Source organism: Poecilia mexicana, unplaced genomic scaffold (genome assembly GCF_051168715.1).
Source record: "Poecilia mexicana isolate PSO_F unplaced genomic scaffold, ASM5116871v1 scaffold_4, whole genome shotgun sequence".
Classification (NCBI taxonomy): Eukaryota; Metazoa; Chordata; class Actinopteri; order Cyprinodontiformes; family Poeciliidae; genus Poecilia; species Poecilia mexicana.
The window spans coordinates 2,964,771-2,981,237 of NW_028263373.1; the positions used below are offsets into that span (position 1 = coordinate 2,964,771).

A 16,467-nucleotide genomic window follows, 5' to 3' on the forward strand; every position below is an offset into this window, starting at 1 on the left:
GGTGAGAAAAGTAAGAAATACATAAAATAAATCAAACGGGTTAAAAACGGTGAAATAAGGAGAGATTCAGAGACAAGGCAGGAACTATCCTCCAAGAGGCAAATTTATTCATACAGCAGGATTCCTACACAAGGCGATCCAGAAACACAAAGAAAAACCTGGAAAACCCCAGAAAACCTGGTAAAACACAAGCATTAAACATGAGACCAGTAACAGATGGTGTGTGATGCCAGTAGCTCCTCTCTAATCACACCGCAACACAAAAAATAAATCAGAGTTTCTGTTTCCTGCTGAGACAGGAAGTCCTTAAACTCTGGTGATGTTGATAAATGAGAGTAAAGTGGGACAAGAGGTCAAATCAGGACTTCGTCACATGAGTCCAGACTTTAAGACGTCAAGTTTAGGTACAAAAACCAAACACTGGAAGGAAAGGAGAGGGCATTTAAAGCCTAAAAATATTATTATTATTATTATTATTATTATTCATTTTAAATCATGTGTGACATCACAATGAAATAAAGTATCCTGAAAAAAATGTAACCTCTGAGAATAAAACATAGGTCAATGAACTACTCATAATGTTTTTTTGTATTGATATGTCCGCAACGATGTCTTGTATGTATTTTATTTGTAAAAGTCCACGGAGTAAAAAATATCTGGGTCACAACCGGAACTGATAAAAGGAACAAGGGAACTGGCTTGGGAACAGAAGGGGTGGCAGCTCCAGGGATGAGCCCGGAGATTCCTGACTGCTGGAGGAAAAGCAGATCAACTACTGAAGGAATGCAAAGTTTTCTGGAGGAAGATAAAAGCCGCCCGGGGTGAGATCCGGACCCGGGGTGCTCCGGCTCCAGGCCTGACGAAAGGAACCGCCCGGGTACACAGACGCCGTCCCGGTGGGACCTTCCAGGGTTTTTTTTATTGGTTTATTTCGTGAACAAAGATTGATGACATTTTTGGGCCCCAACGTTGTTTTTTTGAGCGAACGGAACCTTATTTTTGATCGCCTAATTATTGACTTTTCGATGGACTATTATTATTGATGAAATATCTCTTTTTGGTTGGTGGGGTATAGATTTGATGTGTAGTTGTTTAATTGTAAAAAAGTAAAGAATGACTGATATTATGCCATGATTCCAGGAAAACAGATGATCGGCTATTAAATGTAGTGGGAAACTCGTAGCCGCATCAGTAAGCTGACCTGTCCTATCTTTCTTTTTATTACAATCAAATTGTTTGTCTGGCGTTGATTATGAACAGCTGCAATCATACTTATTTCTAAAATTGTATAAAAAAACAAGTCAAAGAAGTCGCGTGAGCGTGTACATTCCTCGTTGATACGAGGATTTGTTACATGTTCCAGACTTAAACAATATTAAAGTTTCTCACACACCAACAGACTCTCTCAAAGAGGAAAGGTTTGGTTCACGATAATAAACTATCCAATCTGATACCAAGAAAAGTAATCTAGCATTAGTCCTACTCATAAAAATATCTGATTAAAAAATCTCACGTAGCGAGTATGAAAGTTAATCATCTTTATGAAAGTGTTTACCTTTGATTCAGTTATGCAATTATTTTATTTTATAATAGCATATATTTTCTTTTTCTTATTACATTTCTCTGTCAATTTATTGTTGATATAAATACATTTTTACCACTGAGGGATGAATAAAGAATCAGACTAAAATAAATTAATTTTCAAAACAAACATGGATCATGAGCATTCAAAACATATTTTAGTGTAAACAGGGACCTGGTCCATCCAGACACAACCAGCGATTTTCTTTAGTGATGAAGTAAACAGACTCTCCAGGATCTTATGATTTTTATGGCGGTACTTTAGAAATATTTGCGAGGAAATTTGCGATATTTGTAGGAATGATTGACGGTAAATGTGACTGACTCACCTTATCAATCATCAGGTAAACCCAAATAAAGGCGCTTTAATGACTTTTTTTCTGGATGTTGTTTCCCTGTTAGGAAAGCTTAAAACTTCCAGAAGCTTATTGGGGAGGAGTTGAATGTAAACAGCTGCTTTTGTGTCAGTTTTGAGGCATACAACTGATACAAATATATCAAAGAAATTAATATTTTGACAACCCCAGCAGGAGGAATGGTTCACTGTAATGGGTTCCTCCTTTTCCTTACTAAATGATATTAGCAACATCTATTACCACAATAACTTCAATCATATTGTGAAGGAAAAGTTCATCCCAGTCACCATTTATCTAAAAGTAGTTATGCTGCATGTTTGCTTATTCGCAAATGTGCCGATGTCTGAGAAAGAAACCAGACGGACGTTTAACGTTTCTTGCCTGTGTGAGTTCTCATGTGAACATTCAACAGATCTTTTCTGCTGAATTTTTTTGGACAGGTTTGACATGAGAATGGTTTCTCACCGGTGTGAGACCTCATATGATACGTCAGATGACTTTGTTGGTTAAAGGCTTTTCCACAGGTTTGACATGAAATATGCTTTTCACCTGTGTGAATTCTCATGTGACGAGTCAAACCGTTTTGCATGTTGAAAGCTTTTCCACATGTCTGACATGAGTAAGGCTTTTCACCTGTGTGAGAAGTCATGTGAAAATTCAAAGAATTCTGGTGGGTAAAAGTTTTTCCACACATCTGGCATGAGAAAGGTTTCTCACCCGTGTGAATTCTCATGTGAACTGTCAACCGAGCTTTAACGCTAAATTTTTTTCCACACATCTGGCATGAATAAGGTTTCTCACCTGAGTGAATTCTCATGTGAAGAATCAATTGGCTTTTCAAACTGAATTTTCTTTCACAGGTCTGGCATGAGAAAGGCTTCTCACCCGTGTGCAAGTTTATGTGGAGACTCAAGCTACTTTGCCGGTTAAAAGCTTTTCCACAAGTCTGACACAAAAAAGGCTTCTCACCAGTGTGAGTTCTTATGTGGTCTCTCAAAGTGCTCTGCCTCATATAAGCTTTCCCACATGTCTCACATGAAAAAGGCTTCTCACCTGTGTGAGTTTTCATGTGGTCCCTCAAAGCACATTGTAAGGTGAAAGTTTTTCCACAGGTCCCACAAGAGAAAGGCTCACCTGTGTGAGTTTTGATGTGGTATTTCCATTTACTTTCCACAGTGAAAGCTCTTCCACAGAACTCGCATGAGAAAGGCTTTTCTCCGGTGTGGGTTCTGACGTGGCCCAGCAGCTGACTATGCCACATGAAGGTTTTTCCACAGGTCTCACATGAGAAAACCTCACCAGTGTGAGTTCTTGTGTGCTGCTTCAATTTGCTTTTCTCGGTAAAAGCTTTCCCACAGGTCTGACATGAAAAAGGCTTCTCCCCCGTGTGACTTCTCATGTGTTCTTTCAGTTTACTTTGCCAGAGAAATGTTTTTCCACAAGTCTGACAAGAGACCAGCTTTTCGCCTGTGTGAATTCTCATGTGGTATTTCAGTTTACATTTGTAGAGAAATGTCTTTCCACAGATCTGACATGCTAAATTACTCTGACCTTGGTGAGAACTCATTTGAAGAACTAAGTATGCTGGAGTCAAACCGTACATGGCGCAGACCTCACTGTCCACCTGCTTTAACTGCTGAGGTTCAGGTTCATCCTCTTCATTGTTGGTCTCTGGACTATCTGGTGTCTTCTGACCCAAACTGGAGTTCAAGTCCTGGTTTTGTCCTGGAGGGATAAAAAGGCTTGTTACTGAGAATGTAATAACTCAAACTTTTTATTTAATTAAAAGTTAAAATGCTTTGGAATGCACAAAAGTAGAATCAAATAACATTATCTCTTTGACCTCATTTTAAAAAGAACAATGTTCATCCTAACCATAAATATGACCAACAGACACAGTTTCACTGAACTCCAATCCAGAATCGCGCAGCATTCTGGGGGACGTAGGCAGAGGAAAGACTTTTATGGCACTGAATGACTACAGATCCATTGCTCTGACCTCTCACATTATGAAGGTTATGGAGAGGATGGTTGTGGTACATCTGTGGTCACAGGTGGATGCAGACCAAGACCCTCTCCAGTTTGCATACCAGCCCCACTTAGGAGTGGATGATGCATCTGCTGCAGAGGGCCTTTTCCTCCCTTGACAGACCTGACACCGCATCCTGTTCTTTGACTTTTCATCAGCCTCCAGCCAGGATTACTACGGGAGAAGATGGCTAAAATGGATGAAGATGCATCACTCATCACCTGGATCATCGATTGTCTGACAGCCAGACCTCAGTATGTGAGATTACAGACCGTCTAATATGTAACATCGGAGCTCCCCAGGGAACTGTGCTGTCTCCCTTTCTATTCACCACCTACTGCAGACTTTAAGTGCCGTTCCAAACTGTGCCATCTGCAAAAGGACTCAGATGACACAGCTATCGTGGGGTGTGTGGAAGGGGGACAGGAGGTGGATTCAGGACATTGGTGGGTAATTTTGTGACTTGGTCCAGAGAGAACCAACTCCTTATTAATGTAAACAAGACCAAGGATATGGTTGTCAGTTTCTGCAACAAGAAAACACATTTGCTCCTAATCTCCATCTCAGGGCAAATGTGGAGCAGGTTCAGTCATACAAGTACCTTGGTGTTACATTAGACAGGAAGCCACAGTGGACTACAAACACTGATGTGCTCTACAAAAAGGCCATGAGCAGACTCTGTTTCCTAAGCTCAGGTCATTAACATCTGCAGTAGGATGCGCTTCCTGTTCTATCAGTCATCAGTGGTTCAATGCTGTGGTGTGCTGGGTGCTGCAAAGAAGGTGAAAGACTCAAACAGACTTAAACTGATAAGAAAGGCCGAGTCAGTTGGATCAAACTGGCTCCACTGGAAGATGTGATGAGACAGAATGAAGATCAGAGCTATCAAGGATAGCCTCTTCCATCCCCCTGCAGCCTGAGGAGCAGACAGATCACTGCATGAGCTAAAGGACGCTACGGCCAGTCCTTTAGCACGAGCTAAAGGACGCTACGGCCAGTCCTTTAGCACGAGCTAAAGGACGCTACGGCCAGTCCTTTAGCACGAGCTAAAGGACGCTACGGCCAGTCCTTTAGCACGAGCTAAAGGACGCTACGGCCAGTCCTTTAGCACGAGCTAAAGGTCGCTACGGCCAGTCCTTTAGCACGAGCTAAAGGACGCTACGGCCAGTCCTTTAGCACGAGCTAAAGGTCGCTACGGCCAGTCCTTTAGCACGAGCTAAAGGTCGCTACGGCCAGTCCTTTAGCACGAGCTAAAGGACGCTACGGCCAGTCCTTTAGCACGAGCTAAAGGTCGCTACGGCCAGTCCTTTAGCACGAGCTAAAGGACGCTACGGCCAGTCCTTTAGCACGAGCTAAAGGTCGCTACGGCCAGTCCTTTAGCACGAGCTAAAGGTCGCTACGGCCAGTCCTTTAGCACGAGCTAAAGGACGCTACGGCCAGTCCTTTAGCACGAGCTAAAGGTCGCTACGGCCAGTCCTTTAGCACGAGCTAAAGGACGCTACGGCCAGTCCTTTAGCACGAGCTAAAGGTCGCTACGGCCAGTCCTTTAGCACGAGCTAAAGGACGCTACGGCCAGTCCTTTAGCACGAGCTAAAGGTCGCTACGGCCAGTCCTTTAGCACGAGCTAAAGGACGCTACGGCCAGTCCTTTAGCACGAGCTAAAGGTCGCTACGGCCAGTCCTTTAGCACGAGCTAAAGGACGTTACGGCCAGTCCTTTAGCACGAGCTAAAGGACGCTACGGCCAGACCTTTAGCACGAGCTAAAGGTCGCTACGGCCAGTCCTTTAGCACGAGCTAAAGGACGCTACGGCCAGTCCTTTAGCACGAGCTAAAGGTCGCTACGGCCAGTCCTTTAGCACGAGCTAAAGGACGTTACGGCCAGTCCTTTAGCACGAGCTAAAGGACGCTACGGCCAGACCTTTAGCACGAGCTAAAGGTCGCTACGGCCAGTCCTTTAGCACGAGCTAAAGGACGGTACGGCCAGTCCTTTAGCACGAGCTAAAAGTCGCTACGGCCAGTCCTTTAGCACGTGCTAAAGGACGGCCAGTCCTTTAGCACGAGCTAAAGGACGTTACGGCCAGTCCTTTAGCACGAGCTAAAAGTCGCTACGGCCAGTCCTTTAGCACGAGCTAAAAGTCGCTACGGCCAGTCCTTTAGCACGAGATAAAGGTCGCTACGGCCAGTCCTTTAGCACGAGCTAAAGGACGTTACGGCCAGTCCTTTAGCACGAGCTAAAGGACGCTACGGCCAGACCTTTAGCACGAGCTAAAGGTCGCTACGGCCAGTCCTTTAGCACGAGCTAAAGGACGGTACGGCCAGTCCTTTAGCACGAGCTAAAAGTCGCTACGGCCAGTCCTTTAGCACGAGCTAAAGGACGTTACGGCCAGTCCTTTAGCACGAGCTAAAAGTCGCTACGGCCAGTCCTTTAGCACGAGCTAAAGGTCGCTACGGCCAGTCCTTTAGCACGAGCTAAAGGTCGCTACGGCCAGTCCTTTAGCACGAGCTAAAAGTCGCTACGGCCAGTCCTTTAGCACGAGCTAAAAGTCGCTACGGCCAGTCCTTTAGCACGAGCTAAAGGTCGCTACGGCCAGTCCTTTCTGCCACAGGCGACCAGACTTTATAATGCAGACATGGTCTCTAGAGCTGCCTTTTAAATACTGAATATATGTTTAGTCCTAAGGATATGAGTGTCCTTATATCACTGGTCATTGTTATTTATTATTGTTGTATGTTTATTCTTATTACTTTATTTTAATTTTTATTGTGTACTATGCTGGAACAAACAAAATTTCTCCCCTTTAGGGGATCAATATGGTTTTATTATCTTATTAAGTAACTCACTCACGCTTTGGTTACCTAGCAACAACCTGCATCAGTTTCATGTCCTCCAGACACTGCTGTTAGGATCTGTGTTTTCTGTGTAGTTTCTGTCTGTCTAGTCCTGTTTTCCCCTGAGTCTGTCTTGATTGATCCCAGCTGTGTGTCGTTCCTGTGATTACCCTCCCAGTGTATTTAGTCCCACCTGTTGTCAGTGTTCTTTGTCGGATCGTCGTCGTGTCTCACCCTCGTTTCACGTCTGTGTCTGTTCCTGTGCTGCCTGAGATTTTCTGTTGTTCCTCCTGGTTTTTGTCATTAAATTATCTTTTCATCATGACTACCTGGGTTCCCCGGCGTCTCTCTCACCACCACCAACAACCACAAATCATGACAACTGCTTTGATTCCAGTCCACATTAAATTTATTTTATAACTTAATTAAAAGTAATTCAACCTCTATCTGGCCAAGACCGGTCTCGACTTCCTTCCTTCTGTTGTGTTTCAGGTCCTGCCTATTAATGACAGTCAATCATCCAGTTTCAGGGCTGTGATGGAGGAAACAAGGCAGTGGCCATTTTGAAGTTTAACAGCTTTCATGCTGTTTAACAGCTGGGAATAATTTGACGTTGTTTTCTTCGTACTGGATGTTTTTGTAGTCGCCGTGCTAAACGATGCCTCCAAACAAATGTTGACATCTCAGGAACCATAAAAGGTTTGGATTTCATTCACCTACCGTCTTCATCAGAAGGAACGTTTGTCATTTTTAGGGTTTAACATCAGTTTTTTTCTTTACATCGCATGGAATATATTACTGTAACCAGCATGTTAGTGGTAGCCTAGATGCTATCAGTAGTATTTTAGCTAGTTTTAGCTTTTTAGCTATTTTTGGCTTTTTCCTGGCTTTTTCACACTGTGGACTGTTTCGTACCTTTCTGCAAGTCTTCAGCAGGTGGCTTCAGACCCTTTCACCATTTTCACCAAAACCATTCAGCATTCACACTTGCATTTTCATAGGAAATGCACTTTCTAGTCTGCTTGTTCTCCTAACAGAAAGTTTTTCCAGGGTTTTCTCCAAACACCCTGGCTCTGAATCCCTCCATCCTGGAGGTTTTCCTTTAAATGGGAGCAGAAGGTTTTTGAGTAAATCCAGCAGATGAGAGCCTTTGGTCACATTCCTGATAAACTGATTCCTCTCTGGATGTCCAGCCTCCGTTCCTCTTGGAAGGTTTTTTGCGATCTCTTTGAAGAAGAGTTTTAAAACTTAATTTGCTGTTTCATCCACTTCAGCTTGATAGTTTCAGCTCCGAGTCGTCCTCATGCTTTCTAGCTGCATGAGGACTAAAGGGGAATAACCGACTCTCCTCTAACTGGCATTGCTTAAGGATACATATCTTTGCAGCAAAGCATATTTTTTAATTTTCTCAAACAGTCAACCTGGTTCGCTCCCATTCGAGGATCCAGCTCCTCCTCCTCTGCTGGGTTCAAACACTGAGAAACATCTGAGATGTTCTGAGACATTTTTAACCTGCTGATGATTCCACAACAGATTCCCAGTCGGGAGAATAAACGCTCCGTCTTCCTGTTGGAGAGCCGACTGTTTACATTTTAAACCGGTTTTTACCAGCCAATAGTCTGATGAGCTTTTGTTGCTTTTTCAATCTGTGGTGTTGAGAATGTTGATGTTACCTTTTATAATGTTGAAAGCATCTCACAAAGTTTGAAGGTCGGTTAAGCAGTGCGGCAAAATATCTTTGTGTTTGAGTGGCAGCATCTTTCTCCTGTGTCCAGACATCGTGACTTGTTTCAGGTACGTTCACAACGACCACCGGCTAAAAATGACGTCATCCAAAACGAGGCGTCGATTCACTGGAAAAGGATTTTCAAAAGAATGAGGTATTCCTTCAACAAATTTTATATTTTTATTCATTTTCTACAATTCAGGATACATATGTTGAAAAAGATTATAAATCCAAACAATGTTATCCGGTACAACATCTGTCACAATTCATGGTTACATTCTGTAAAACACAATGACAGTTTTCCCAGACCCACTTGGTCCCACGATCATACATCAGACAGGTTTCTTCAATCTAAATCAAAGCGAATCTCCGGAATGAGACTTTTTTCTTTCACTTCTCTCTTAAACCCTAATAGCCAAAAGGTAGAGTTGATCCATCAGGAAAACGTCTTCTCTTATCAAACAAAGAAAAACTTAAGAAATGCTGCATATTTCAACAGGAAGCCGTCTTCGTCCCGTTTGCTGGAGCGTTGCTCAGGAGCTCTAGCTCTGACGCCGTCAGATCACCTTTCTTTTGTTTTCTGGCTGGTTCAGCAGTTTCTTGGTTCTGCTGCCATACATTCCTGAGTTGTGCCTCCCAGCTCATCAGTTAAATCCCTGAGGTAATTCCCTGGTCTAGATTTCATTTAATGCATTTTCTTGACTATTAGGAGAAGCTGGAGGTTGATTCCCAAAGAGCCCGTTCTGTTGGTCTAAAATAATCTGAGCAGCATCAGAGATTTCTCATTTTATCTGAATCAACTCTACCCTCTTGGTCTCCCAACATGTCAGAGTTAGCAGGGAGACTCACTCGAATCCCTTGAAATGACCTTCAGGTCAGAGGAGACGCTGTGTAACAGAATCCGAGTCGCATGAAGCAGCAGAGTGGCCTTAGTTTGACCTAAACCATCAAGATGGCGGACAGCGTTTCTTCTGAGCACTGAACGTCTTCCTGGAGTTTTCTCCAACAGCAGCAGAGACTCTACATGAGAGAAAAAATTACATTTAAATAAATTAATGCAATTAAACATCCAGCAGCTATGACTTCTGATTTTACTAAATAAAATGAATTGAAATAGCACACCTGAGATTAATCCATCGACTAACGACAGTCTGCGGTGCAGTGTCTGTGCTCTCTGCTGCTTTTCCACAGACCTGAAAGCTGAGAAAGATTAATGCAGAAACTTCAGTTCAAAGCAGGTAGAGCCTGGAAATAACATCGGCAAAGCAGGCTGGCAGTTTCTATCACACACACACACACACACACACACACACACACACACACACACACACACACACACACACACACCAACTCCGGTTAAAGTTAACCTATTCAAAAGTTAACCTGGGTGTCCAGCCGCCTCAGCTCTCTCATTACAGATTAAATCTACAGCAAGACAAAAAGAAAAACAATAAAAATCAGTTTCCTGAACAATCCAAACAGTTTGTTTCCTGCTTAAGTAACAGTTTTACACTTACTCTGTGTGTGCATATATATATATTGAGGGATTTTTTTTTAGCAAGAACCGCTACTTACTGTTGGACAGTGCAGAGAAGTCCTAAGAATCAACAGATGAAGACCTACTGAAATTAGCCTGGAGAATTGGATATTATTCAGAAGATGCTGCTTTTGCAAATGAAATAAATTAAAACATCGGCGGCACTGGAGCAGACGGTGTCCTGTGAGTTGACTCCTCAAGGCGCGCTGTCCTTTTAAACACCTTTTAAACGGATGAAGGAAGTTACGAACTCGTAGTCAGCACTAACTAGTTGTACGTGTCTTACGTTAAATGCTTATTGTTCAACCTTTATCCTGAAACGATAGCTGCTTCTTTTTGTGGATCCCCTGCAGAATGAGCACTGCATCCGTTTCCCTTTTACATATCAGGCGTAAGATTTAGCGCATTATTTTGATAACAGCTAAAAACCAATGCTAGTCGTCTTTAGCTAGCAGCTTTTTGCCTTCCTGCAGGGAGATGGGGCGGGATCTAGTGTACATGATGGCTGTGATGCTAATTGTCAAAACTACAACAACTAGATACGATCAGGAAAAAGTTTAATTAAAAGAGAAAAATATTAAGGGATAGGGATGTAGCTCAGTTAAGCTAGCTTGACTATGACAAGTGTAACATGTAGATGTGATTCAGCATGTTTCAGTTCAGTTAAAACATTTTAAAATGGCAACCCAAACAAACTCCGACAGATCAGAAGAGCAGCTGTTTAAATTAGCTAATCAACCAGCGCTGTTAACTTAGCTAATAGCAGCAGGAGCTAATCCACCACCGCGGTGTTAACTTAGCTAATAGCAGCAGGAGCTAATCCACCACAGCTGTGTTAACTTAGCTAATAGCAGCAGGAGCTAATCCACCATCGCGGTGTTAACTTAGCTAATAGAAGCAGTAGCCAACCCACCACTGCTAGGGTTAGGGTATCGTCTTTGTGCCGTCCAGTGTTGTGCGCATGCACAAAATTTCCAGATGTAAACGGTAACATGCAAGGGTCCATAGAGGTCTGTGTGTGTGTGTGTGTGTGTGTGTGTGTGTGTGTGTGTAAGCAGGGCAGGGGGTGTGGTAGGGTCTCCCTCTCATCCTGTTGTTTCAGGCCAGAAGTCATTAGAAAATCCCAAAAACCACAATTTAAGGGAGGAAAGGTGAGAATCAATACAAGAGACTATAGGTACTCCCTTGCATCAATCAAATTTTGACAGGTAGTGTTCAACGTGGGTGGTCCGGAAGTGGGGGAGGGGCAACGTGGGTGGTCCGGAAATGGGGGATGGGGCAACTTGGGTGGTCCAGAAAATGGGATCCAGATGTTTGAGGTTCTAATTCGTAACAGATGGTAGGAGGTGTGGTCTGTAGTTTTACTGGTATAAATAGGGTGACAGAATACAGAGCTATACTCGCGTTGTTTTTTCCTCCCTACAGAAGACTCGAACAATGAATGGATTTGGACAAATTCATCCTCTTACTGAGGATCAAGGACCGTCCTCACCTGCATCACCTCTCGTATATGAGATCCCGATATCCGTCTATCCTGAATCGGCCGATGCAGATGCTGCCTGCCATGAGGAATCCCCCGCGACTGCCGATGCAGCGGGTTCAGCCACCCCCGCGCCGAGGGGGATCACGATGAGCAGGTCTTCTATTCTGTGCGAGACCCCTGTCTCAATCTTTGAGTACTCACCACGTCTGGAGGATGCGCCTAAGAAATCTACATTTTACGTGTGTCGAGTGCAGAGACCGGCGTTATTCGCAAAACTGAAACGAGAGTGGTCTTTGGAGCCGCATGGATTATGGGGGTCTTTTGGATACGTTTTTCAGTATGAAGTGGGAGAGCTCTACCTGTACCAACTGGATAAAGAGGAAGAACTAGCTCCGCTATCCGCTACATGCAGCCTTACTGTTAACGATTGGGCTGTGTTAAGGCTCGCGATCCCTTACTTCAATGATCCTGATGAATCAGACATGGAGCATCAAGATCAAGAAGAAAAAGAGTACGATCACCTGTTCAGATCTCGTCCTGCAAAGCGCGCCAGAATAGTTCCAGTTGATGACGAAATAACAAAACCTGACAGAAGGCGGTGTTTCCCAACCGATGATGAAATAGGCAAGGAAGCTATTCTGTTTAGCGCAAAATGGGAATCGAGAAGTACTACAACCGGACGCTGGACTCTATGAGCAACCAGGCGAAAGAATGACAAACCTACGCAGCCAGATCTGTTCGTGCTGGAAGCTATAAATCTAGATGTTGGCATATTCAGGACAATGCTGGTTCTGCCATATGATTTCTGGACTCAGATAATGATGGAAATTGGAGATTACATCTCAAAGCTCTTTCGAGACTCTCATTCTTGGTGCGAGATGTTGTCGGTGAAAAGAAAACTGGAGCTTCCTGTCTTCTCATTTGGCGAGCCCACCCTCTTCTGAGGATAACCCCGCCCCTCGCTGGGGGTGGTTATTGAGGACACGCCCCTTAGCGTATATATATATATATATATAGATATATATATCTATATATATATATATATATATATATATCTATATATATATATATATATATATATATATATATATACATGTCAGGCATCATAGCAGCTAAGATAAGCGGGCACATGAATAAATACATGAGCACGGCACAGAAGGGCATCGGCATAAATAGCAGAGGAGCCAAACACCAACTCCTTGTAGACCACACAGTCGCCCGAGACTGCAAAACCCGACACACCAAACTGTGCACCGCTTGGATTGATTACAAGAAAGCCTATGACTCAATGCCACATACCTGGATCATTGAATGCTTAGAGATGTACAACATCAACAGGACTCTAAGAGCCTTCATTGCAAACTCGATGGGGCTGTGGAAAACCACCCTTGAAGCCAACTGCAAACCACTTGCACAAGTGTCCATCAAATGTGGCATATACCAAGGAGATGCTCTGTCCCCACTGCTGTTCTGCATAGGCCTGAACCCCCTTAGCCAAATCATCAACAAGACTGGCTACGGATACCGACTCAAGAATGGGGCCACAATCAGTCACCTCCTCTACATGGATGACATCAAGCTGTACACCAAGAGCGAGCGAGACATCGACTCACTGATCCACACCACCAGGATCTACAGCACTGACATTGGGATGTCATTCGGACTAGAGAAGTGTGGCCGGATGGTGACAAAGAGAGGGAAGGTCGTCCACACAGAAGGGGTCTCACTCCCAGAGGGAACAATAGCAGACATAGAGCACAGCTACAAGTACCTGGGAATACCACAAGCAAATGGCAACCTCGATGAGTTCACAAGGAAAGGAGCCACAGCCAAATACCTCCAACGAATAAGGCAAGTCCTGAGAAGCCAGCTCAATGGCAAGAACAAGATCCGTGCAATAAACAGCTATGCCTTACCAGTAATCAGATACCCTGCCGGAATAATTAGGTGGCCAATGGAAGAGATGAAGGCCACGGACGTTAAGACTCGGAAGCTACTAACCATGCATGGAGGGTTCCACCCCAAATCCAGCACCCTGAGACTGTACACAAGCCGTAAGGAAGGAGGCAGAGGACTAGTGAGTGTGAGAGCCACTGTCCAGGATGAAACATCCAAGATCCATAAATACATCAAGGACAAAGCCTCAATGGACGATGTACTCAGCGAATGTCTCAGGCAATGGGGAACAGAGGACAAGGTGCTGGAGGAACCATCATGGGAGGACAAGCCCCTACATGGGATGTACCACCGACAAATAACTGAAGTGGCTGATATCAGGAAATCCTACCAATGGCTGGAGAAAACTGGACTCAAGGACAGCACAGAGGCCCTCATCCTGGCCGCCCAGGAACAGGCCCTAAACACCAGAGCAATAGAGGCTCAGATCTACCACACCAGACAAGACCCAAGGTGTAGGTTGTGCAAGGAGGCCTCTGAGACAGTCCAGCACATAACAGCAGGGTGCAAGATGCTGGCAGGGAAAGCGTACATGGAACGACATAACCAAGTGGCGGGCATAGTGTACAGGAACATCTGTGCAGAATATGGACTGGAAGCCCCGAGGTCAAAGTGGGGGACACCCCCAAAGGTGGTGGAGAATGACCGAGCTAAGATCCTGTGGGACTTCCAGATCCAGACAGACAAGATGGTAATGGCGAACCAACCGGACATTGTGGTGGTGGATAAAGAACAGAGGAAAGCCGTTGTGGTGGATGTAGCAATACCAAGTGACCACAACATCAGGAAAAAGGAGCATGAGAAACTGGAGAAATACCAGGGCCTCAGAGAGGAACTGGAGAAGGCCTGGAAGGTGAAGACCACAGTGGTGCCTGTGGTCATCGGGGCCCTCGGGGCAGTCACCCCCAAACTGGAGCAGTGGCTCAAACAGATCCCAGGAACAACATCAGACATCTCAGTCCAGAAATGTGCAGTTCTAGGCACAGCCAAGATACTGCGCAGAACCCTCAAGCTCCCAGGCCTCTGGTAGAGGACCCGAGCTCAGAGGATGAAAGAGACCACCCACGGAGAGTGAGAAGGGAATTTTTTTTATACCAGGATGGTTTCTGGACTCATTGCTCATTTTGTCTTCCCGCTGTCGACCTGCGAGAGAATGATCGGTTCACGCAGACCGGCAATGTGGGCTCCATGCTGGGACGAATCCAGCCAATCTACAGAGAGCCTGTTTTCTCCCACATCTCCAACAGGTTACAATACCGATCCATATCATCCGCCATCTCCGGTCCTGTACTCCTCTTCGACGTCTTCTTCTTCAGCGATGTCTCCTACCAATTTTTTAATGCCTACCATTCCAGATTATGGTACAGAGACTGCGCCATTTTACTCTACCTCCCAACCGAGCGCATCGGAGGAGCTTGCTGCTCTGGTTAGCGGCTACTTCGGATCTCCTCAGCTGCGTGATTACGCTTCAGAGACTAAGCCTCTCCACTCTACACCGCAGCCGTCCGCAACAGAGCAAGCCGCTGACTACTCCAGATGTCCAACTTCACCGATTCAGCCCGCAGACGCTGCAGAGCAAGCCGGTGACCGGTCTGGATGTCCGCCGACCCCACCACCTTCTCCAGCTTCATGCCAGGATGAAGTTGACGGATGGCTGTCAACTGCGCTCATCAACACCGTCAAAACGGCGCTTCTTCACTTATTTAACATCACCTGCGTGAAACACCTCAAAGAAACCTGTCATGGAGGTATAACTGACCATCCGAGCCAAAAACATCAATGCCTTGAAATGCCAGAAGAAGATTATTACCAGCTTCACTTTTACGGAATAACGCAGCGACTTCTGAACCCGCGCTTCATTCCAGCCGTTCAGAATCTGTTGAAGCAGCGAAACATAAAAGCGGAGGACCCGGTTGTCAAAATAATCACAGAGACAGTTTTATGTGAACTGAAATCCTCATTCAGGTTCCAGGGAGCAATTACTGAAATGTATGAAGGTATGAGTACCGTTGATAAGCTAAAACAGCTCCGTCGTGTTTCAGATTGCTACACCCAGCATGATTAAGTCTTCACGTTGTTAGTTTTTATTACAAATGTTTTTTAGTATTAGTTCTTACCGCTAATGTTTTTTGTGATTTTATTACAAAGGTTTTTTTTTGTGATTTTTATTACAAATGTTTTTTAGTATTAGTTTTTAACCGCATTTTATTACAAATGTTTTTTAGTATTAGTTTTTAACCACATTTTATTACAAATGTTTTTTATCATTAGTTTTTAACCATGTTTTATTGCTAATGCTTTGTAGTATTAGTTTTTAACTGCATTTTATTGTTAATAGTTTTTTAGTATTAGTTTTAACCACTTTTATCGCTGTTTTTTTAGTATTAGTTTTTAATCACATTTTATTACAAAACGTTTTAGATTTCGACTGATTTTGTATCTTCTTTTCTTAAACCAGTTTGAATTCCATTTTTATGAAATTAAAGAAAAATAAATAAATTTTGAGTCTTCTTGCGTGATTTTCTCATTACTTCAACTGCGCTCGTCAGAATAAGAGGGTATGGCGGAGAGGAAATTATTAAACGACGCATATTTACAGTGCGTCTCACCCAGGCAGCTTTGGAGGGGTTGAGAGGCTGTGCAGGGCTCTTCAGCATGAAACCGGAAAGCAGATTGCGATTAAAAAAGTGCAAGACTTTTTATCAGAACAAGATACATACACGCTGCATAAACCTGCAAGAATAAATTTTCTGAGGAACAGGGTTTTCGTAACAAGACCTTTCAAACAATATCAAGCGGATCTTTGTGACATGAAAAACTTGTCCGAACAAAATGATGGCTATAATTATTTAATAACTGTAATAGACGTATTTTCAAAAAGAGCATTTGTGCGTGCTTTAAAGAGGAAGAGCGCTGCTGAGGTAGTGAAGGCTTTTGAGTCAATTTTCAAAGACAGCCAGATTCCGAAAA

At 44.0% G+C, this 16,467-nt stretch overlaps 1 protein-coding gene across 1 annotated transcript; it reads right to left on the reverse strand.

Annotated features, from left to right (window-relative positions):
• Positions 1 to 75: 75 nt before the first annotated feature.
• On the reverse strand, positions 76 to 16,154 carry LOC106908032 (uncharacterized). Its single transcript, XM_088005242.1, has 4 exons — positions 16,107 to 16,154; positions 15,257 to 15,373; positions 15,029 to 15,158; positions 76 to 3,662 (listed from the first exon to the last, which is right to left on the reverse strand). Exons 1-4 carry the CDS (start codon positions 16,152 to 16,154, stop codon positions 2,305 to 2,307), a joined length of 1,653 nt encoding a protein of 550 aa, XP_087861368.1. The 3' UTR covers positions 76 to 2,304.
• Between the last annotated feature and the right edge of the window lie 313 nt (positions 16,155 to 16,467).